General features: G+C 49.3%; 1 protein-coding gene across 1 annotated transcript in view; it reads right to left on the reverse strand.

Moving 5' to 3' along the window:
- Window positions 1–1,442, reverse strand: part of TOP2A (DNA topoisomerase II alpha) — a 32,464-nt gene extending 31,022 nt beyond the window's left edge. Inside the window, exon 1 of the mRNA XM_015119588.3 lies at window positions 783–1,442. Within this exon, the coding sequence (XP_014975074.1) occupies window positions 783–803 (21 nt within the window). The 5' untranslated portion in view covers window positions 804–1,442. The remainder of the gene's footprint in view (window positions 1–782) is intronic.
- Window positions 1,443–23,956: the final 22,514 nt, after the last annotated feature.

A 23,956-nucleotide genomic window follows, 5' to 3' on the forward strand; every position in this document is an offset into this window, starting at 1 on the left:
ACGTCAACACACATTGCAATCTGTTAGTAGGTAGTGATGGGGTTGTGTACAAAGAGGACAATTTAAATTCGCTGCGGCCAGGTCCTCAGGTGTCAGGTTAAACAGACACATATTATCTCACCAAGTGGGTCTGGTCTGGAAACCTCTTTTCTTGAGCAACGTGGTAGATGTCATCAATAAAATGCACACATTATTTACCGATTTCTTTCAGTTCCTGCACACATTATTTACCGAGTGCCTATTATTATAAACCACGGTGTCCCGAGCACACGACAGATTCTAGGTCGGCAGCAGCAGTTGGGGCGGCTATCAGTTCAATCCCTCGGCCACATGAGCCTTGCGAACTCAGGAAGGGGGCGCTTTTGGAAGCTGGCCAGCTGCTCCAGGGGAACACTGTGCCAGGCTCTGCCCTTTCCAAGATCGGGGACATTCAAGACCGTTTTCAAGCAGAGGGCAGGAGGGGAAAGCATCTGTCCGCGCGAGTCAATAACGTCGCACCCGGGCCGCTGTAACATGGATCTACTACGGGACCAACGGACTCCTGCCCCTAGAAACAGAGCAACAACGCACTACACCCTGGAAGCCGGATCATACTTCACTACTAGCACCAGAAGGGGCTTCCGCCTCTCCACGATCACCCCGGAACCGGGAGATGGAGAATATGGGCTCCCAAGCCTGTAGCAGGCCTGACCGCAGCCCCGGAGCTTCACTCGTCACGGGCGGCCAGAGAGATGCCCGGGCCGCGCTGAGGCTCCACCACCAGTCCCTCCCGCGAGCCGTACCTGCAATGGTGACACTTCCATGGTGACGGTCGTGAAGGGGCTCGAGAACCCTGAAAGCGACTAAACAGGTAGGACCCACGAGACCACCCCAGACCAAGCCGCTTCTCCACAGACGCGCGTCGGTTAGGAGAGCTCCACTTGAACCTTCCTTTAGCCCGCCCGAAGCAGACGAGCCAATCCCTGACTCGCTCTCACCGTCTCCGTCCAGGAGAACCAATCGTAACTGGTCTTTTATATCCACCTATGAACGGCTGAGTTGGCCCGGGGTTTGTTTGAATAAACCAATCAGGTTAGGGAGGCGGGACTAGAGAGGCTTCAAAAGGCACCACTCGGCGTTGTAGCGGAGAGATTGACAGGGATTCTGGCCAATGACAAGGGCTCACTTGTTTTCTAGAGCAGAAAGCTTGAAAGAGATGGGCGTTGAAGTGGGAAGGGGTTGCCTGAGGCAAAAGCGTGCAGGTGAAAAAAGGAAAGGATGTTTATTCTCAGGAACTGCCAATCTATTTAAGATCCCTCAAATCTAAAAACTGTCCTCTGTTCTGACGTTGTTAGCGAGGGGAATGGGAGCCTTAGCTTCGTTTTCCTGAGGAAATTGAGTGCCGGCTTTCTGGACAGGCAGCCTGGTTGAAGCGAACGGATTCTGGCATCTGCCTCAACCCCGCCCCCTTTCCCCTGGAATTTATTTTTCAAAGAAATAAAAGTAGGCTGTGTGCGGTGGCTGGCGTCTGTATTCGCAGCACATTGGGAGGCTGAGGTGGGAGGATCGCTGGAGCCTAGGAGTTGGAGACCAGCCTGGGCAACATAGCGAGACCCCGTCTCTACCCAAAAAGGAAGAAAAAAAAAAAATAGCCGGGCGAGGCGGTGCACCTCTGTAACTCCAGCTGTGGAGGCTGAGGAGGGAGGATCGCTTGAGCCCCGGAGATCGAGGTGCCTTGAACTGTGATCGCTCCACTGCACTCCAGCCTGAGTGACAGAGGGAGATCATATCAAGAGATAAATAAATAAATAATACAAATAATCAAAATAAAAGTGCTACAGTTGTGGTTTGGGGGTTCCATATAATGGAAGGATGTAGAAAGGCTTTGCAAAATGGAGGGCAGCAGCATTCGGGTCCCCAGTAGAGCCACGCTGGACTGCAGCTGGTAAGTGGAAAGGGATAACTTGTGGTCGTAGCCTCTTGAGCTGAGGGTGGGCTCAGCCGTCCGGGGCTGAAACCTTTTCCGCAGCCAGCTGGCCAGATGCCCTCCGACTGGCTACTTTTGCTCACCTCCGTGAACCATGCAGTCCAGAACAGCTCTTCCAATTTGACAAGGAAATGCCAAAGACTGAAAGTTTTTTATTTGTTTGTTTTTGTTGTTGTTGTTGTTGTTGTTGTTTTGAGATGGAGTCTCATTCTGTTGTCCAGGCTGGAGTGCAATGGCACGATCTCGGCTCACTGCAACCTTCACCTCCCGGGTTCAAGCGATTCTTCTGCCTCAGCCTCCTGTGTAGCTGGAATTACAGGCGCCCGCCTGGCTAATTTTTGTATTGTTTAGTAGAGAGGGTTTTGCCATGTTGACCAGGTTGGTTTCAAACTTCTGACCTCAAGTGATCTGCCCGCCTCGGCCTCTCAAAGTGCTGGGATTACAGGTGTGAGTCACTGTGCCCGGCGGAGACTGAAGTTTTTAAATTACTCTTACATATAAATGTTTGAGTGGATTAAACAAAGTTACTGCCCTTACAAGATGCCTGGAAAACAAAACAAAACAAAACAAAACAAAACAAAACTGCACAATTTGAGTGCCTACTAATTCCAGCTGAGCCACCTCCTTCCATCCATTGCTTCCTTCCTCTACCTGGGTTTCAGTCCCACCTCAGCAATTTGCCATTCCTATCATTTCGATGGAGGAAGCCTCTCGGGCTTCGGTGGGGGGAGGGGAAAGATGCCACTCTCTGCAGGACACCCGAGGGCGCTGACAGAAACCAGCCACGCTGGCTTCTACCTCCTGAAACACACTGCCTCCAAGGTAGTGGGGATGGTGGGCATGCTTCCTCAAGAATGGCAGCTCAGTCTCTGCAGCTCCCGGCCTCCACCCTGTAGCTCATCCTAGCCTGCAGTGACCCACCTGGTGATGAGGCAACAGGAATTTAACAAGCAGCTCCAGCCCTATTTTTTTGGGGGCCCAGCTTTAAATCTCTGCTGCAGTTTAGCCTGATCCTGTGTGTCTTTGTTCCAAAAACCCAGAAGCAGTACTGTGGAGTCAAAAGGACTTTGGGGGCCAGGCGTGGTGGCTCATCCCTGTAATCCCGGCACTTTGGGAGGCCGAGGTGGGTGGATCACCTGAGTTCAGGAGTTTGAGACCAGACTGGTCAACTTGGTGAAACCCCATCTCTACAAAAATACAAAAAAAATTAGCCATGCCTAATGGCGGGTGCCTGTAATCCCAGCTACTTGGGAGGCTGAGGTGGGAGAATAGCTTGAACCCGGGAGGCGGAGTTTGCAGTGAGCTGAGATCGTACCATTGCACTCCAGCCTGGGCGACAGAGCAAGACCCTGTCTCAAACAAACAAACAAACACAAAAGGACTTTGGGGCCACACACACCTAAGTTAGAATTCTTCCTGGGTCTTTTGGTTTCCCCATGCCATTATCCTTCATCGAAGGCACAGAGGGCAAAATGAGATATGCAAGTGTCTGGGACAATCCTTTTCCAGCTCTCTAGCACAAGGTGGTCTTGCTCTGGCCCACCCCCCTTCTCTTCTGGGTACAAACTGTTTCTCTGCCAGCCCCTTCCTCTTCCCAGAGCCTATTGCAGGGGGTCCTGCAGGACTTGTGGGGACTATTGAAGAAAGAAGTGGGTGGGGGTCTGGGATGGGCGGGCCTGGAAGGCATCGTACACAAAGAGGGAACTGCAGATGCCTGCCAGACACTAGTCCTGGGAGGCAAGAAGGGGTTGGGGGTAATTCCAGGGGGCTGTGGTTTGGGGAGGGGAAAGATGCCATCCTCATTATCCACTCACCCTGCCCCCACTCTGCAGGGGCCCAAAGTAGCTACCTGGACATTACCCCCCTCCCTCCCCCAACCTGTACTTGAATATGTGGTTGAGTACTTAAGGCAGACCCCTGACTAGGGTATTTGTTGGATATATGACCTTGGGCAAGTCACTCAGTCTCTCTGTGCCTCCATTTCTTCTCATCAAAAGACAAAATTACAAGTTGTAGATCAAATTGACTTTTATTGTGATTCATGAATTGGGGCAGCCCCCATTCTACAAAATAGAATGAAAGCTTCTACTGGGCAATAGCAGAATAGTGGGTTTTGTAAGGTGGGAACCAGGAAGCAGCAATAGAAAAAAACCTGATTGGTTAACATCAGGTACTTCAGGTTACTTTTTTGTGGAGTTAAAGCAGAGGGGACTTCCTTATTAAACTGACTTAGGTAGATTGGATTCCTGTTTTCAGGAAAAAGTGGTCCATTTTGGAATCTATCTGCTTCTTTAAAGTTTCAGTTGGATTATGTGGCATTTAGCATGAATGACTCCATCTTGGTTTGGTCTGGTCTTTTGGGGCCTAGTGCAGGAGCCCAGTTTAAAACAATGACCTCCATAATTTTTTTTTTTTTTTTAGACAGAATCTCACTCTGTTGCTCAGGTTGGAGTGCAGGGGTGCAGTCTCGGCTCACTGCAACCTCCGTCTCCCGGGCTCAAGCAATTCTCCTGCCTCAGCCTCTGGAGTCGCTGGGATTACTGGCATGCACCACAACGCTCAGATAATTTTTGTATTTTTAGTAGAAATGGGGTTTCACCATGTTGGCCAGGCTGGTCTTGAACTCCTGACCTCAAGTGATCAAGCCTGCCTTGGCCTCCCAAAGCGCTGGGATTACAGGTGTGAGCCACCGCGCCCAGCCAACCTCCCATAATTTTTAACAGTCTAAAATGGGGATAATGGGAGTACCTTCTCCTGCTCCTTATAGGGTGATATAACACAAAGTTCTTAGTGCATTGTCTGGCAAGTAATAAGTGCTCAAGACATGTTAGCAAAGACTACCTCTACTCCTTTCCAGGATCTTCTCTCCCTGCTAGTCCCACCAATTCCTTCTCCAAAACCAGTTCAGAATCATCCTCCCCAGGGAACCTTCTCTGACAGTCTTTTTCATTGAACCTCCTCAAGTCTTTTGAGGTATATTTGCATATGTGGATGAGCTCCTTTTATAAGTATTCTTTGGTTGTTTTCTCCTGGGTTGTGTGCTTCCGTTCTTTCTGCTCTTTGGCCGGGGGGTGGGGGGGTGGGGGTGGGGAAGGTCCTAGAGGCATAGTGTCCCTTTCTTGGATCTGGAAGGTCCCCTAGAAAGAGCAGCGTTTCTTCTCTTTTGCAGGCTTTCCTAGCAGAAGGAGGCTGGACTGAAACTGTGGCTCTGGATTTGGGGTTTGGAGCTGGCTAGACTGGACCCCACTGGGAATTCCTGGATGAGGCTGGGCCGGCGCCAGAGTACTCAGGTGGTTAGGGCTGGGCCAAGAAGCTCTGTTTACTTTGAGGTTGACAACTGGCAGAGTCTGGTCAGTTTATTTATTTATTTATGTTTATTTATTTATTTTCACCAGGGATACCAGCTTCCAGTTGGAGGAGGCCAAGAAAACCCAAAATGTCCCATAGAGCCCAGCCTATAGGTGGCCCCTGGCAAAGAAATGTGGACAAAGTTGGGAGGATAGCAAGGGAGGTTACAGAGGGCAGCAGCTCAGGACTAGAGATGAGTAATCCCTAAGTCTACACAGAAGTTCCCTAACCATCAAAAATTTAAAAGTGTACACACCTTGTAACTCAGCAGCTGAACTTCTAGGAATACTGAATTCAATCAATTCAAATCAGTTGTGGAATTGTGCAAAGATGTATGTACATATGTATAGGATTTTTGCAATGTTGGTGGTTTTCTTTTTCTTTTCTTTTTTCTTTTTTGTTTTTGAGACGGCGTCTCACTGGGTTGCCCAGGCTGGAGTGCAGTGGTACAATCTTGGCTCACTGCAACCTCCGCCTCCCAGGTTCAAGTGATTTTTCCTGGCTCAGCTTCCGAAGTAGCTGGGACTACAGGTGCCTGCCACCACGCCTGGCTAATTTTTGTATTTTTAGAAGAGATGAGGTTTCACCACATTGGCCAGGCTGGTCTCGAACTCCTGACTTCAAGTGATCCACCTGCCTTGGCCTCTCAAAGTGCTGGGATTACAGGTGTGAGCCACTGCACCCAGCCTATTTATCGCAATATTGTTTTTAATAGAAAATAACTGGCAGCAAGCTAATGGAATGAAATGATATGCAGCTATTAAAGAGATGGACGTTGGTCTAAGTGTACTGATATGGAGGTTTCTCTAAGAGATACCGTTAAGTTTTTTAAAAAGTGAGGCAAATACTGTGTAGAGCATAATTCCATTTGGGTAAATAAAATTATATATATATATATATACACACACACACATATACACATATACATATATATATATGGATTGAGAATATCTGGAAGGAATTGTAAGGAGGTGGAGGGAAAAGGAAGACTTCTTTTCTTCTTTCTTTTTTTTCTGAGACACAGTCTCAGCTCTGTTGCCCAGACTGGAGTGTAGTGGCACCATCTTGACTCATTGCAGCCTCAAACTCCTGGCCTCAAGCGATTCTCCTGTCTCAGCCTCCCTAGTAGCTGGGACTACAGGCCTGTGCCACCAAGCCTGGCTGATTAAAAAAAAATTTTTTTTGGTATAGACGAGATCTTGCTATGTTTCCCAGGCTGGTCTCCAACTCCTGGGCTCAAGTGGTCCTCCCAGTTCAGCCTCCCAAAGTGTTGGGATTACAGGTGTGACCACTGCACACAGCCAAGACTTGCTTTTTTGTATTTTTCCTCCTATTTGAAAATTTAAAAGGATGGTCACCCTTCTCACCCCTGTCACTTTCCCCCACCTCAGTGAAGGCAGGCATACCTGTCTATACAAGTCTGTGTGAGAATGTAATTTTTGTAGATAAAGATAGATTCTCAGTAGACTTGGGAACTCAGTGGTAAGAACTCTACAGAAAAATTAAATCTTTGGACCAAAGTAAGGGACACTGTGCTGTGGCGAGAAGTCCCAGCCCAGCTCTGCTGTCCCTAGTTGCGTGACCTTGGGTAAATCCCCTTCTCTCTCTAGTTTTCAGTTTCCCCATCTGTAAACTGAAGTTGAGGTACCCCAGTTAGAGGAGTGGGTTGCAAAATGCCTTCCTTACAGTCTTAGAGAGGTGACAGTGAGAGCACTTGGAGGAGGTGAGGCCCAGTTAACCAAACCAAAGATGAAGCCACACCTTCATCTTTTCATATTTTGGGTTCTGTGTAAGACTTCATTAAACACAGGGATCCATTGCTTAGAGTTTTTAAATTCATGGGTAAATGATTGTTAAGGGCTGTTCAGGTTCTGACACTGTAATTCCAAATATGACTTTTCATTTATTGAGTTGGTTTAAATCAGGGTATGCCTGCAGTTTTGTCTTCCTTTCCCCCGACAGAGCCCAGCCAGGCTGCAGAGGAACTCAAGCCCATTGGGGCTGAACCCTGGTATATGGGGAGGCAGAGCAGGGCCGCAGATTCTTTTCATTCTTTATGTGACATCCCTTCCCCATCTTCTGGCCTAGTGGTATGGCCGGGGCTCTGCCAGCTCCCTAAGACATCCCCATTGCCCCTCTCTGGCACCAGTGGCTGCTGATGGCAGCTGCTGGAACTGGATCTTGTCCTTAGTTTCATGCCTACTGGAGACTTGATCAGCAAGACCTGGGCAAACATAATGAGCCCCTTGCTGCTTCCTCGCCCCTAAACTCTCCAGCTCCCCACATCCTTCCTCTGTAGCCCACAGAATGGAAGTGGTAAAGTGGCCCTCCTATCTGACAGCAGAGGCCAGGGCTGGGCCTCTCTGTTCTCTCAGCTTTTCACACCAGGAAAGGGAGGCAGAACCAGACTGAGTATCTTGCTAGTCCTCAGGCTACTTGAATGGTCACCCCTAGTATGTTTTACTTGGTCACTGTGGAACACAGAAGGTCATCACTGAGGAACTTCTGCGTTGGAATCTTCTACCTTGGAAGAAGAATAAAAACGTACATCTCTGGAGTGTCTTCCCTCCATTATCCAACAGCTGTCCCCTCTGCTGCTATCTCCAAGGCAATCAGGGCCAGTTTATATCTGTAGGGGTCCCTTCACTGATGATCTGAGACACCAAGCAGTTTGGAAAGGGGCGGAGTGGTGCTAGGAGCAAATTATTCACATGAAGAAAATAGAAAGTTAGATCTTTCTGTTTAGGATTGAAGAAAATAATGATGTTTCCCAAAGGCCTGCAGTTAAGTTCTGCTTATGTGGTTTTCTGTCTTCCTTCCTGATCATGAAAGGAGAGAAGCTACAGGAGCAGGAAGATGGGAACCCTGACTGATACACACTCTATTTCCAACAATAGTTTTGCTGATGATAGTTTGTTGAATGCCAATTATAACGTTATGCCAAACATAACGTTTCCGCTAATCTTTACAACAATCCTTCAAACTGAGGCAACTCAGGCTTGCAAGAGTTAGGCAATGTCCCCAAGATTGTGAATTTCTACTGATCTTTCAAGACACAGATCCAATGTCACTTCCTTTAAAAAAAATTATTGACTTATTTATGAGATGGGGTCTTCTTATGTTGCTCAAGATGACCTCAAACTCCTGGGCTCAAGGATCCTCCTGTCTCAGCCTCCAGAGTAGCTGGGATTGTCACCCAACACACCCAGCTCAATATCACCTTCCTTTGAAGATTGCTCTAACCACCCTTGGTTTATCTTTGTTTTCTTGGCTTCCTGTGCATTTCTCTGTATTACACAGCGCTGTGTGTTAACCCACAAGTCTTCCACTTCAAACCACAAGCTATTCTAAAGGCAGGGATTTGCTTACTTCTTTGGTACCCTCAACACCTAGTACAATGCCCACCCATTGGAGGCCTTCTGTGAATGGTATTATTAGCACTATCATTGTCCACCTGGGGGCAGCACACCCAGCTACAGGCCCCTCGTGTAGGAAAGCCAGGTCTCTGGCTACGAGGCTGGGCTGTCAAACTCCTAAGTGAAGGGAAATGTCCACACAAGCCTCTGCTTATGCCCCGGTAGAAGCCAGGGATGACTGTATCAGCAGTTTGTTCCATCATCTTGGGATTCAGTGGAAGGTACAGTACTCATTGCTGACATCAGCTGGGCTGTCCTTGTGGACACTGGGGCTATGAAGGAACATCTGTACCTTGGACTCAAAGACCCAGGGCTATGGTTTGAATGTGTCCCTCAAAAAGCATGTGTGGAAATTTAACACCCAATGCAACAGTGTTGGAAGGTGGGGCCTAATGGGAGGTTTGTAGGTCATGAACTCCCCCCTCATGAATGGATTAATTACAATTATAAAAGGAGTTGAGGCTGCAAGTGTGATGTCTTGCTCTCTTGTCCTTTTGCCTTCTGTCATGGGATGACACAGCATGAAGGCCCTCACCAGATGAAGGCCCCCGGATCTTGGACTTCCCAGTCTCTAGAACTATAAGAAATAAATCCATGTTTTAAATAAATTACCCAATCTCAGGTATTCTGTTATAGCAGCATGAAACAGACTAAGACACCCAGTGAGAAAGCTGCAGGAAAGAAAACCCAGAAGGGGCAGAAGGGGTCAGTTGCAAGGGTCTCAGAGAAAGCTTCTCTTGAGTAGGGCTGCATCTCATAGGTAAAAGGGGAAAGGAATTCTCCACTAGAGCTAATGAACCCTGCTCCTAGCTGGGAAGTGGATAAAGTGTCAGCAGGGGTCTGATTGAGGAACCAGGTTATGTCTGTCCTCTGGAAGCGGAGGCAAAACAGTCACAGGGGATAGTGACAGAGTGTCTCTGTAGACACCTTCCTTCTTCTGTTACCAGGGGAACACCTGGAGGCAGAAGGTGCTAGGGGTAATGATGGTAGCATTAGAGGCAGTAGGGAGGAGGGAGAGCATCCACTTCTGCCAGAGAACTTTGAGAGAAGGGGAGCAGATGAAACAATGAGGGGAGTGGCAGGGTATGGCCAATGACTTAAATTATGAACAGATAGGTGAGAGAAGAGAGGGCAGGGGAGGCATCTGGCATCTGGAATTATTTATTCTGAGAAGAGAAAGACATTTTCTTCTTCTTTTTTTTTTTTTTGAGACAGCGTCGCTCTGTCACCCAGGCTGGAGTGCAGTGGTGTGATCTCAGCTCACTGCAAGCTCCGCCTCCCTGGTTCATGCCGTTCTCCTGCTTCAGCCTCCCAAGTAGCTGGGACTACAGGCGTCTGCCACCATGCCTGGCTAATTTTTTGCATTTTTTAGTAGAGACGGGATTTCACCATGTTGGCCAGGATGGTCTCGATCTCCCAACCTCATGATCCGCCTCCCAGAGTGCTGGGATTACAGGTGTGAGCCACCGCGCCCGGTCGAGAAACACATTCTCATAGGCTTCACTGACATATGAGAATTGACATGTGTGGCTGGGCACGGTGCCCACACCGAGTCAGGGAGCTCAGCTCCCTCCATGTCGACTGACATCTGGTCCCAGACGGGGCACCCCACAGTCACCGCCGGTGTGGGCTGAGCAATGGTGCATCAGTACAGCTGCCTTCCTGCCCACCAGGGTGCCATACTTGGAGAGGCCGGATCAGGAGAGCCAGGATCTCCACAGAGACAACACAGTGCAAAAGGAGGCCTGATCCAGCCCAGTCCCAGACTGTGGAGCCTGGGTCCTTCCCTGGGCACACATGGTTCCAGAGGTGAACACCCAGGCAAGACATGGGGAGGGGAGGGGAGAGCCATCCGCAGCTGGGCTGGCCAGGATCTGGTTTCATATCTCCAGGCCATCCTGCTCAGCTGCTTACCAGTTTTGTGACCACTTCCTGTTCCTCAGCTTCAGCTTGGCCATCTGTAAAATGGGGGAAGGCAACTCACTGAACTGTGAAGTCCCTTCCAGCTGTGGCAATCTAGGAATCTAGGACCTCCGGATGATTCCTTTTGCATGGTCCAAGGCCCCATGCTGGCATGGCTTCCAACGCTCCAGAGCCTGCAATGCTTCCAGGCCAATTGGCACCAACAGGAGCGCTTTCTCATTGTCCAAAGCCTAAGCAGGAGACAAGCCAAGTGAATGATGTTGGGCCCTATGAGCGTTCTGTCACCATTCCGAGAAGTGATGAGGCTAACCCAAGAGTGTACAGCTAGGGTTAGCCAAGACTTGTGCCAAATACAATTACTGCCTCCTACAATTTTAGCCTTCTTTGACCGGGAGCTATGAACTCAGAACTCGAGAAAGATGGGGGTATGGGCAGAAGAAGAAAGTGCAACCTGGGAAAATCTTGCAGAGAACATTTGCAAAAGCAATGACACACAGGGGACTCTGAGCAGAGAGAGAGCCAGAGATTGGGCTGGGAAATCGTTTGCCCTGCTTCCCCTGATGCTTGTTGAGTCAAAGGGCAGGTGGCCTGACAGATCGGAGATCCAGAATCAGAGCAGACACCCTGTCCAAATTTCCTAGAGGGCCTCCAGGCCCTGACTCCTGCTTCCCCAACCCTGGGGAAAAAAGTGCCACCTTCCCCTTAGGAAATCCTAAAGAGACCAAGGGACCTCTGAATGCAGAGAGTCCTCCAAAAGGGCTTTAGGCTTAGAGACGCCCCCACAGAGGGGGCATAAGACTTTAGATTCGGTAAGGCCCTAGAGTTTGCTGGACCTTCAGAGTGATGTCCAACACCCATACACACAGGGACTTACCCCCCAGCTTCATGCCTCCCCCTTTCCCCACCAGCAGTAGGAGCTCACAGATAGCATCAGTCATGCCTTCTGCATATGCCCAGACTCTCTTCTGTCCCCATCATTCCATCGCCAGAGCCAGGATCCTTCATGCCAGCGTCTATGCCTCATCCTTTCTCTCCTCCTTACCCCTGCCCACTTCCTCTTCTCCCTTCCCAGAAGAACATCCTGGCCTGAGGGGCCTCTCAAGATTGGTGGTGACCAGACATCCCAATCCCACTTGGAAAAGTAGGGAAGGGCCTCCAGGAAAGGTGAGGGGATTACAAGAGAGGAAAGGCATGCCTCCATTTCCTCATCTGCGGAATACGCAGTGCATGGGATTGTTATGAGAAACTGTACAGAGTGGGTGGTAAGAGTGCCTGCTTCCGATTATGTCTCATTTAATAAATACATACGGAAAAACATAATGGGAAACCACTCCATACCCACCAAATGGGTAAAAAATTAAAATACTGACGATACCAGAATGTGGAATAAGGGGATTCTCATATAATGCTGGTAAGAAAACAAATTTGTACAACCACTGAGAAGCAACCAATAATTCCACCCCTAGATATATACCCAGCAGAAATGTGTGCGTGTGTGTGTGTATTCCAAAACATATGTTCAAGAGTGTCATAGCAGCACTCTTCAGAATAGCCAAAAAAGGAACCAATAGTAGAATAGTTAAGTCTCGACTTGAATATGCTGTTGATACATCCAACAATATAGACAAATCATATGTTAGCAAAAGATTACTACTGTATCACTCTATATAATCTCAAAAACAGGCAAAACTAATGCTACGGTTTGAATGTCTCCTCCAAAACTCACGTTGAAATGTAATCACCGTTGTGACAGTATTAAGAAGTGGGGCCTTTAAGAGATGATTAGGTCATGGGGGCTCTACTCTCATGAATGGATTCATACTGTTATCACAGGAGTGGGTTAGTTATCACAGGAGTGGGTTAGTTATCACAGGAGTGGGCTCCTGATAAAAGGATGAAGTTTACACCGTAATCTCAGCACTTTGGGAGGCCAAGACAGGAGGATCACTTGAGCCCAAGAGCTTGAGACCATCCTGGGAAACATGACGAAACCCAGTCCCTACAAAAAATACAAAAATTAGCTGGGTGTGGTGGTGTGCACCTATAGTCCTAGCTACTCAGGAGGCTGAGGTGGGGGAATCACCACCTGAACCTGAGGAGGTGGAGGCTGTAGTGAGCTGTGATTGCACCACTGCACTCCATCCTGGGCAACAGAGTAAGACCTGGTCTCAAAAAAACAAAAAGGTGCTGGGTGCAGAGGCTTATGCCTGTAATCCCAGCACTTTGGGAGGCTGAGGCGGGTGGATCAGCTGAGGTCAGGAGTTCGAGACCAGCCTGGCCAACATGGCAAAACCCGTCTCTACTAAAAGTACAAAAATTAGCCAGGCATGGTGGCACATGCCTGTAGTCCCAGCTGCTTGGGAGGCTGAGGCAGGAGGATCACTTGAATCCTAGAGATGGAGGTTGCAGTGAGCTGAGATCATGCCACTGCACTCTAGCCTGGGTGACAGCAAGATTCCATCTCAAAAAGAAAAAAAAAAAAAGATGAAGTTTGGCCTCCTTCTCTGTCTCACACACTTCTTGCTTCTGCCCTTCTGCCTTCCACCATGGGAGGACCCTTGCCAGATCCCAGTCCAATGCTCTTGGACTTTGCAGCCTCCAAAACCATATGCCAAATAAACTTTTATTGTTTATAAATTACCCAGTCTGTGGTATTCTGTTGTAAGAGTAGAAAACAGACTAAGACAACTAATCTATGTTTTTAGAAATCAAGATAAAGTTTACATGTGGGGAGAGGAGTGGAGGTAGCCTTTTGGGGTACAGGTAGTATTATTTAGTTACAACCTCACTAAGTGAACATTTATTAAGCTAGACATTTCTCATTTCTGCACTTTTCTGTATGCATGTTATACTTCCATTTTTACTGGGAAAAAAAAAGGCTTTTCCTGTTTATTTTTTTCAAAGAGTGCTGGCTCTCAAGTCAGCCTGCCTGGGCTGGATTCCTGGCAGCAGAAACTGGGATAAGTTAGCCTGTGCCTCAGTGTCCTCATTCTTCGTATTAAATGAATATTATTATAGTGTGGCTATGATGACTAAATGAATGAATCTGCATAAAACACTGAGAGTGCTGCCTGCCAAACATTAAGTGCCCAATGAGTGTTAGTTATTAGCCATGACCAGCCAAGTGAGTGAGATTAAGAGCCTGGAGCCAAAAGTCCTGCACTGAATCCTGGATTTGCCATTTACTAGCTCTGTGACTTTGGCAAAGTGGCATCCTCCCTCTTATCCTCAAATGCCCTCAGTTGTAAGAGAGATAATGCCAGCCCAACCCAATAGGGCTGTGCAGAAACCTACTTAGACAATGTGCGTAAAGCACTAAACACAGTGCCTGGCATGGAGTGAGGCTCAATGCCTGTTATTATGATCATTGATCACCATGGTAACCCTATAAACCCATTTTATAGATGGGGCTCAAGGTAGTAAAAACATGGGCTTAAGGTCACATGCAACTAAATGTCATTCAAACTTATTTTTAGGACAACAGAGCCTGTGTTCCATTCACACCCAGCCTCTAATTGGCACCTCCCCCTCCCCACCTCCAGAGGCAGCACAGCCTTGGAGACTTTTCTCCCAAATCAGCACCTTTTCCTCCTGTCCAGTGGTCCTGCTACCCACTGAAGCCCTTGTCTTTCCAACTCCAGTTGCCAGATTCTGTGTGCCCAGAGGGGGTTGTGTCTTCCCTGCTGGCCCAGCTGTTGCACCAACCTGAGAGTTCTGGTGCCCTCAGTCAGGGTGCATCCCGGGCCCCAGATCTAACCTCAGCTGTGGGAAGAGAGGATCCCAGAGGGAAGCCACAGTGCCCAGCAGGCTTTCCATACCAGGGGCCTCTTTCACTGCAGTCTCCTTTTGTCTTTGGCCTGAGAGAGGTAAAGATGACTGGTGACGGCTGGGGAGAACTTGATGGTAGAGGAACAGGGCTGGGTAGGCCCAGCAACAGGGCCTGTCACGCCTGGAACTCCTAATCCACAGAGCCTCCGTGTCCTCTCCTGAAGCCTGGATTCACTCCCTTGGCCTGCACCATTTTCAGAGACTTGATGTTTGGAGCCAGTCATCTTTGAGATCTGTGCAGGCTGTTCCTTACCCCCACCCAGTCATGATGATCTAAAGAGCAGCAGAAGCTGGGCCCCAAGCCAGGGAAAGCCAGACAGCCTGAAATGGAAAAGAGCTTTGCTCCCAGCTTGGGATGCACAAACTGTGGGGCAGTCTGCACTGGTCCTGCAGTCTGAGCCAAGGGTTCAGATCCCAGCTCTGCCCTTATTAGCTGTGGGCTTGTCTCTTCACCACTGTGAACCTCAGTTTCCTTATCTGCAAACTGGAGATGCTATTCCCTACTTCACTCCAGCAGGCTGTTAAGGAAGATCAAATGAGGCTGTCTATAAAAATGACAGGCTTGTATACCAGAAAGCAGGTTACAAATTGATGGTGTCCTTATTATGACCCTCTTGGATCTTTTTTGATGCTAAGATTCTATGATGATTTGGAGTGAAAGGATAGAGAGAAGAGGAGGGAGTACTAGCAAGCGAAAAACCAAGAGAGGGAGGGGCTGAAACAGTGGAACAGGACAGAGAGACGGAAAGGCAGAGAAGGATGAATAGATGTGATGAAATGAAAAACTTGGAGAGATGGGAGAGATTTAGAAACAGATATGAAATCAAAGATCCCGGTCCCAACTCTTCCTCTTCATTCATTTGTTCATTCTTCAGAGGAAAGAATGAGGTAGTAGCTGTCAAGCTAGACCAAGTCTCAGAGCCCACATCTACCCATCAGACTTGCTCCCAGCATCACCCAAGAGCCCTCTGAGGGCAATGGACTGGAGGATGGGTTTCTGCAGTTCCTCAAGTCAGACCCCTGGGTTCTGAGTCCAAAGTCGAAGGCGGGGGTCAGCTACTTGGAATGCTGGTCCCCTGCCCCCACTCCCACCCTGACTCCCACTAATGAATGGGAGTTTCATTAGGCTCTTTCAGGCCACACTGATGTGTACCCCTCAGTACCTGGCTCCTACACAGGCAAACAAGTAAGCAGGCATGGGATAGAGGAGGGAGAGAAGGTGTAGAGCCTGAAAAGGTGAGATGGTCAGGGAAATAGACGGATGCCGGGTAGAGGCACACAGCACTCTACCCCATCCTACTCCTCTCTTCTTCAGCCCCACCCTAGTGCCTCCCAAGGACCTTATGTGGAATGTCAGAGCTAGGGAGAAAGTGACAGATTCAGGTGACCCTATTCCCCACCACATTAGGAGGCATCGCTGGCTTTCTCACCGCATCCCCCAGGTCAGCTTGCTGCCCCATTGCAGTCATCTACGGTTACACTTCTCTCTGGGCCTTAGTTTTCCCATTTGTACAATGGGGAGGTGGGACTTAGTAATCTAAAAGCCAGCCTGATTCTAACCTCTCTTCCATGCCTATCTCATCCTGCTCCCAACTCACCTTCTGGATGTGCCTGCCCTGCTGGGCCCCCTGAATGTCAATAAGTGCCACCTTGGGTGAGAAATCTCTGGGCCTTTGGGATGCCCTGGGTTGGCAGTGGAGGGGACGTGGGTGAACAAAAGGAAGACTAAGGAGCTGGAGTGAGACAGAAAACCCTCTCCTCCCTGCTTCCATCTCTACTGCTTGCCCCGTTTGTTCCAGCAGGGAAAGCAGGGGCAGAGGAGTGCCCCAGGACAGAATGGGCCCCTGGCTTTCCTGGTGAAAGGGAGCTTTAGGGAACTCAAGATCCCCTGCTCCTTAGGAACTCCCCAGGGGACCCCCAGACCCTCCTCAGAGACCCTGGCCTCCCAGTACCCTCTGTGGCCCCCGATTAGCACTATCTTTGGAGGGAGCAGCTAGACCAGAGCTGAGGGTGGGTGGTATGCAGTTGGTAGGAAGTGGGTGGTGAGTTGACAGTGGGCAGACAAATGGGTGGATGGTGAGTGGGTGGGGAGGAGGGTGAATGGTGGATGGGGCTGAATGAATAGTGGGTGGGTAATAAGTAGGTGGTGGGTGAATGACAGGTGATGGCATTATTTGGGTAGAAGGGTGGTTGAAGGTCCTGTGAATTAAGGGTCTGGGGTAAAGGTGGTGACAGGAGTCTCAAGCTAAGAAACCATATTGTCTCTAACTATAGAGACAATCTCTGTATTTACACTCAAGTGCTGGGATAGGTCCTGGAACCCAGTAGCCCCACCCCCAGGACCATCTTGGATTTCCCTAAGTGATCTCAGGGCCCTGGGCACTTTCCTGTGTGCATGCTCTAGTCCCAGGAGGGTTCCCAGGCTTGGCCCCACTGACTGCCCCTATAAGAGACTCCCAACTTCGAATACACACCCCTACTTCTGTGGTTCACATCCACTGCTCCGGCCTCTTCTTCCAGTTGCAAGGTAGAATTGGGCCTCTGGACCTCCTGGCAGCCCAGGATCTCTATGACCCCTAGGACCTTAGGTCTACTCTGGCCATGAGGGCCCCAGGACCACCCTGGATGCCCAGGAACTTAGGGGCTGCCAGGAACCCTGTGGACACTGGGCCTTTCAGGGTTGCCCAGCCCAGATAAACTCCTAAGAATCCATGGAGTTCAAGGACCAGTGAAGCCTCTGGGCCAGGGTTTACTCAAGGACAACCAGGCCAGCCAGGTCTATAGGTGAGAAGAAGCCACCTACCCTGCCAACCCACTCCTCTGTCCCAAGCCCTCCTGAAACCTTGACACCCCCCTTTTAACTTCTCTCAGGTGACTGCTCACTTATCACTGAGCTTTTTAGCCACCCTTTCTCTAGATGTCCGATTGCCACAACTAGAGTATGAGTTAAGAGACACTGACGGCCGGGCGCGGTGCCTCACACCTGTAATCCCAGCACTTTGGGAGGCTGAGGCGGGAGGATCATGAGGTCAGGAGATCGAGACCATCCTGGCGAACATGGTAAAACCCCATCTCTACTAAAAATACAAAAAATTAGCTGGGCATGGTGGCACATGCCTGTAGTCGCAGCTATTTGGGAGGCTGAGACATGAGAATAGCTTGAACTTGGGAGCAGAGGTTGCAGTTCATGCCACCACTGCACTCCAGCCTGGGCGACAGAGTGAGACTCCGTCTCAAAAAAAAAAAAAAAAAAAAAGATTTAACAACTGCGTCTTTCTTTCTTCCCCTTCCCTTTGTTTCTTCAGTCTCTTCCTTCCTTCTCTTTCTTTAGCACCCCATCCCCCATCCTTCCCTACATGTTTTCCTACAACAAATGCTGCCTACTTGGTTGACACTGTGTCCTACACAACCCTGTGTGGTCAGAAACTGAAGCTTAATAGATGCTCAGTAATGCCTATTGGCTCACTGAGCCTGTACCTCACTCCCCTAGGATCTCCCCCTGGGGGGTTCTCCAGGGGCTGGAGAGCTCATCTTATCCAGTATTCTACCCCCCTTCCAAATATAGGGTAGAAGAGAGAGCAAGGCTTGCATAGTGGGAGAGGCTTGCAGGGGCCTCCTGGAGCCTCTAGTCCATCTGAAAAGGTGATCTATGCTCAGGTGGGTCTCCCTGAGAGAACAGAAGAGGCCTGTGTCCCTTTCTTCATGGCTGCCCTTTCCTCTTTCTCTTTTACCTCCTTGTGATGGTTAGTACTGAGTGTCAACTTGATTGGATTGAAAGATGCAAAGTATTGATCCTGGGTATGTCTGTGAGGGTGTTGCCAAAGGAGATTAACATTTGAGTCAGTGGGCTGGGAAAGGCAGACCCACCCTTAATCTGGGTGGACACAATCTAATCAACTGCCAGTGCGGCTAGGATAAAAGCAGGCAGAAGAATGTGAAAATACTAGACTGGCTTAGCCTCCCAGCCTACATCTTTCTCCCATGCTGGATGCTTCCTGCCCTCAAACATCGGACTCCAAGTTCTTCAGCTTTGGGACTCGAACTGACTTCCTTTCTCCTCAGCTTGCAGATGGACTATTGTGGGACCTTGTGATCATGTGAGTTTAATATTCCTTAATAAACTCATATATATAAAATATATGATATATATATCTGATATTATATATGATTGATATATGATATATGATATATATAACATATATATAATATATACCATTAAGGATTAATTCTCTTGGCTTTGAGGAAGCAGTGTGTACAGTAGAACATCCAATAGATCAGGAATTGTGATCTTACACGTCAATTTTTTTTTTTTTTGAGACGGAGTCTCACTCTATCACCCAGGCTGGAGTGCGATCTTGGCTCCCTGCAAGCTCTGCCTCCTGGCTGGGTTCATGCCATTCTCCTGCCTCGGCCTCCCGAGTAGCTGGGATTACAGGTGCCCACCACCATGCCCGGCTAATTTCTTGTATTTTTAGTAGAGACGGGGTTTCACCCTGTTAGCCAGGATGGTCTTGATCTCCTGACCTCGTGATCCACCTTCCTCAGCCTCCCAAAGTGCTGGGATTACAGGCGTGAGCCACTGCATTCGGCCACTCTGCCTCCAGGTTCATGCCATTCTACTGTCCTGTCTCAGCCTCTTGAGAAGCTGGGATTACAGGCGTCTGCCACCATGCCCGGCTAATTTTTTGTATTTTTAGTAGAGATGGGGTTTCACCATGTTAGCCAGGATGGTCTCGATCTCCTGACCTCAAGTGATCCACTTGCCTGGGCCTCCTAAAGTGCTGGGATTACAGGCATGAGCCACCGCGCCTGGCCTAACTTTCATTATTACATAAGGTTTGCCTACTCAATCAGACAAGATGATCCCTAGGGCAAGCCCATTAACTCAGGGGTTCCCTCAGGGCAGAACTGTGTCTTTCCCCCGAGAACTGAGCTTGCTTTTTTCCTATCTATTCTGTCTCTCTCTCTTTTTTTTTTTTTTTTTTTTTGAGACGGAGTCTTGCTCTGTTGCCCAGGCTGCAGTGCAGTGGTGCTCTCTCTGCTCACTGCAACCTCTGCTGCTCAGGTTCAAGCAATTTTCGTGCCTCAGCCTCCTGAGTAGCTGAGATTATAGGCACCTGCCACCATGCTTGACTAATTTTTGTATTTTTAGTAGAGATGGGATTTCACCATATTGGCCAGGCTGGTCTCGAACCCCTAACCTCAAATGATCCGCCCGCCTTGGCCTCCCAAAGTGCTGGGATTACAGGCGTGAGCCACCTCACCCGGCCTCTTCCTATCTATTCTCTAAGACGCCCAGCCTGAACGCTGCAGAGGTTGGAAATTGTACAAACAAGGAAGCCAGTGAGACCTTCTAAGTAACAAGCTGGCTAGGGTGGGAGGTAGAGGAGGCTGGGAGGGAGTAGTCATTTTCTTCATCCATTCATCAGGAGGAGTGTCTTCCCAGTCCTTAGGGTACCCAGGAGGCAGGGGCAGACAATGATGCTGTGGGAGAGGAGGTTTCATTTTCTGGTAGAGCCCTGGGCTGAGAAAGATGTCAGGGAAGGAGGGCCAGATTTCTGCCTTGGAGAGGGTCCTAGTCAGAGCTCCCAAAGTGCTGGGATTACAGGCGTGAGCCACTGCGCCCGGCTGCTCTTTTTAGAAACAATTTTATATTTTATTTTTAAGAGACCAGGTCTCTTTCTGTTCTCCAGGTTGGGATGCAGTGGCACTCATAGTTCACTGCAGCCTTGAACCCTTGGGCTCAAGGGATCCTCCTGCTTCATCAGCCTCCTGAATAGCTAGGACTATAGGCACATGCTACCATAGCTGGCTAATTTTTTTTTTTTTTTTTTGAGACAGGGTTTCACTCTGTTGCCCAGGCTGGAGTGCAGTAAGCTATCTTGGCTCACTGCAACCTTGACTTCCTGGGCTCAACTGATTCTGCTACCTCAGCCTCCCGAGTAGCTAGGACCATAGGTGCATGCCACCACGCCTGACTAGATTTTGTATTTTTTTTGCAGAGACAATGTTTTGCCATGTTGCCCAGGCTGGTCTTGAACTCCTGTGCTCAAGCGATCCACCTGCCTTGGCCTCCCGAAGTGCTGCGATTACAGATGTGAGCCACCGTGCCTGGCCCCATGCTCTTTATATAGCCTCTCCCAGACACCACACTTGCAGGCTGAAGGCGGACACTAAATCCAGTCTTCCGAGAGCCTCTAGTTCAGTGGGGGAGACACAGGTCTTGCCACCAGGGACTCTCAGCCATGTGGAGAAGTTACAGTTCCCAGCAGAAGAGGGGTAGGAGGGAGCAAACACTTGGTGCTTACTACGTGCCAGGCACTTTGGATAGGTCTCTCTCTCTCTTTCTTGCTGCAAAGTCTCATTTTCCAGATAAGGCCTAAAGCTCAGAGAGCTAAAGCAACTTGTTTTAGGTTTCCTAGTGAGCCCAGTGAGCCTAGTGAGCACAGCTGGGGTCAGAATCCAGGTCATCCTGACGCTCGCACTGTGCTGATTCTTGTAGCACGGAGGGCCATTGGCTCAAGGATCATCTTTCTCTTTTAATTTTTTTATGGTAAAAAGATACACATATATTTAGAATTAGCCAGCTGGATTCAGTTTAGATGATCCCAATTTTGTTGGCAACATCCAAAGCATCGTAATTAGGAGCCAGTCCAACATATGTCTTCTCTCCATCAGGCTGAATCAGGGTGTTGACCTGGGCCACATCAGTGTCATAGAGCTTCTTCATAGCCTGTTTGATCTGCTGCTTGTTGGTTTTAACATCCACAATGAACACAAGTGTGTTGTTGTCTTCTATCTTCATGGCGGACTCAGCAGTCAGCAGAAACTTGGTGATGGCATAGTAGTCAAGCTTGTTTCTCCTGGGGGAGTCTTCCGAGGATATTTGGGCTGCCTCTGGAGTTGCAGTGTCTTGGGCCACCGCAAGGTGGGTGACCTGCGGATCTTTTTTTTGTGTGGCTGTGGACACCTTTCAACACTACCTTCTTGAGTTCGGCTTTAGAAGGGGCAGGAGCTTCCTTCTTCGCCTTCAGTGCCATCTTGTGAAAAAGGATAATCTCTAATGAAGGCTTTCAGCCTGTATGCCCTGAATGTAGAACTGACCACCTGTGGCTCTGGATCCCCATTGTGCCCCATATGAACATCTCCCAGGGCACCTGCACACTTCTCAGATTTATTTTATTTACATAATATCTTCCCTCATTAGGCAGTGAGCTCCTTGAGGACAGGGGGTGATCTTGGTCATCTCTGCCTCCCTGGTATGTAGCATAAAGCCTGTGCATATTAGGTATTCAGTAAATGTGTGTTGCATGAATGGTGGGAGGTGCTTGGAAGGCCTCTTCCTGTGCATCTTCCTGCCTCCTTGGAATTAACCCAATGATGAGGGGTAGAGGGACACCAGAGGATGGACTGAGGGGCTGGGGTTGAGGTGTGGGAATGTCTTGTCTGGCAGCCTTTCCAGATTCCCACACTCACCTGCACTCACGCTTCATCCCAGGCATGCTGCATGACATTGTCCAGCCTCTCCTGCACTCCTGCCTCTATGTCCCGGCACCTTTTCTCCTCTTGGGTTTGCTGACCAGGGGACATGTCTGGCATTGGGAGCAGAACTATTCTTTTCCATTCCATTTTATTCTCACAAGAGCTTCATGAGGTAGGATGGGTGGAGATGCTCTGCCTCCATGTTACAGCTAAGATGAGTCAAACTCCAAGTTCACACAAGTTGGTGGTAGAACAGGGTCCAGTGATGATGGGGTGGGGGCAGTTTTCTTTCCTTTTCTTCTTTTCTCTTTTCTTTCTTTCTTTCTTTTTTTTTCTTTTTTGAAATGGAGTCTTGCTCTGTCGACCAGGCTGGAGTGCAGTGGCGCAATCTCAGCTCACTGCAACTTCCGCCTTCCAGGTTCAAGCGATTCTCGTGCCTCAGCCTCCCCAGTAGCTGGGACTACAGGCGCGTGCCACCACGCCCGGCTAATTTTTTGTGTCTTTAGTAGAGATGAGGTTTCACCATGTTAGCTACGATGGTCTCGATCTCCTTACCTCGTGATGCGCCTGCCTTGGCCTCCCAAAGTGCTAGAATTACAAGCATGAGCCACCGTGCCTGGCCTGGGGGCAGTTTTCTGAATCAGGCACAGGCTGGGCTTCCCCAGGGACTTGAGGAAGCTGGTTCTGTTTGCCCTTCTCCAAGGCATATGGGGCAAAAGGGTCCCCACTTCATCTCTGAGATGGAATGGAGAGAACCCCAGAATCTTGGCCCCATCACTTTCCAGCCCTTCTGCAGTCTTGATGGTTGCCAGTAGGTGCCGTCAGTTTGCAACTTTTTGGTCTGTCCTGCAGGTCCGGCTGCCAGTCCCAATCTCCCTGCAATCATCTCTCAGTCTGCACTTGCAGGAAGTAGGAGATAGCCCAACCCCCATGAGGCTGAAAGACTCCTGTCCTGGGGAAGCAGGAAGGGGGTCTCTGAACTGCATTTCAGCTTGGTTGACCTGCAGCTTTCCAGGCCAAGACAAAAACAAACAAACAAACCAACCAACCACGGTGGGTTACTGATTATTCCTGGACAGGTACCCTTATCCTGAAACCAGCTCCAGTACAGCAGAAACCTTTGTAGGGGAGGATGGGTGGGAATTAGGGGGGTCCTGAAAGGGAACCTAGGAGATGGGTCTTTGCTCCAAATGCTACTGCAGGGCTCTTCTCAATTTGGGCAGGATTGGGCAAGGTTGTGGGAATAGGGGCATCAATAGGACTTCACAGAGGGTCAAGCCAGGCCCAACACTAGCCCAAGTAGCAACACTGGGTGAATTAAAAAAGCATCCCTTCCTTAAAATTCTTTTTTTTTTTTTTTTGAGACAGAGTCTTGCTCTGTCACCCGGGCTGGAGTGCAGTGGTGCGATCTCAGCTCACTATAACCTCCTCCTCCTGGGGTTCAAGCGATTCTCCTGCCTCAGTCTCCCAAGTAGCTGGGATTACGCCAGCATGCCTAGCTAATTTTTGTATTTTTAGTAGAGATGAGGTTTCACCATGTTGGCCAGACTGGTCTCGAACTCCTGACCTCAGGTGATCTGCCCACCTTGGCTTCCCAAAGGGCTAGGATTATAGGCATGAGCCACCACGCCCGACCTTCTTTTACCTTCCTTCCTTCCTTCCCTCCCTCCCTCCCTTTCTTTCTTTCTTTTTTGTTTTTTTTGTTTTTTTTTTTTTTTGAGGCGCAGTCTCGCTCTGTCGCCCAGGCTGGAGTGCAGTGGCCGGATCTCAGCTCACTGCAAGCTCCGCCTCCCGGGTTCCCGCCATTCTCCTGCCTCAGCCTCCCGTGTAGCTGGGACTACAGGCGCCGCCACCACGCCCGGCTAATTTTTTGTATTTTTAGTAGAGACGGGGTTTCACTGTGTTAGCCAGGATGGTCTCGATCTCCTGACCTCGTGATCCGCCCGTCTCGGCCTCCCAAAGTGCTGGGATTACAGGCTTGAGCCACCGCGCC

Source organism: Macaca mulatta, chromosome 16, assembly GCF_049350105.2.
Source record: "Macaca mulatta isolate MMU2019108-1 chromosome 16, T2T-MMU8v2.0, whole genome shotgun sequence".
NCBI lineage: Eukaryota > Metazoa > Chordata > Mammalia > Primates > Cercopithecidae > Macaca > Macaca mulatta.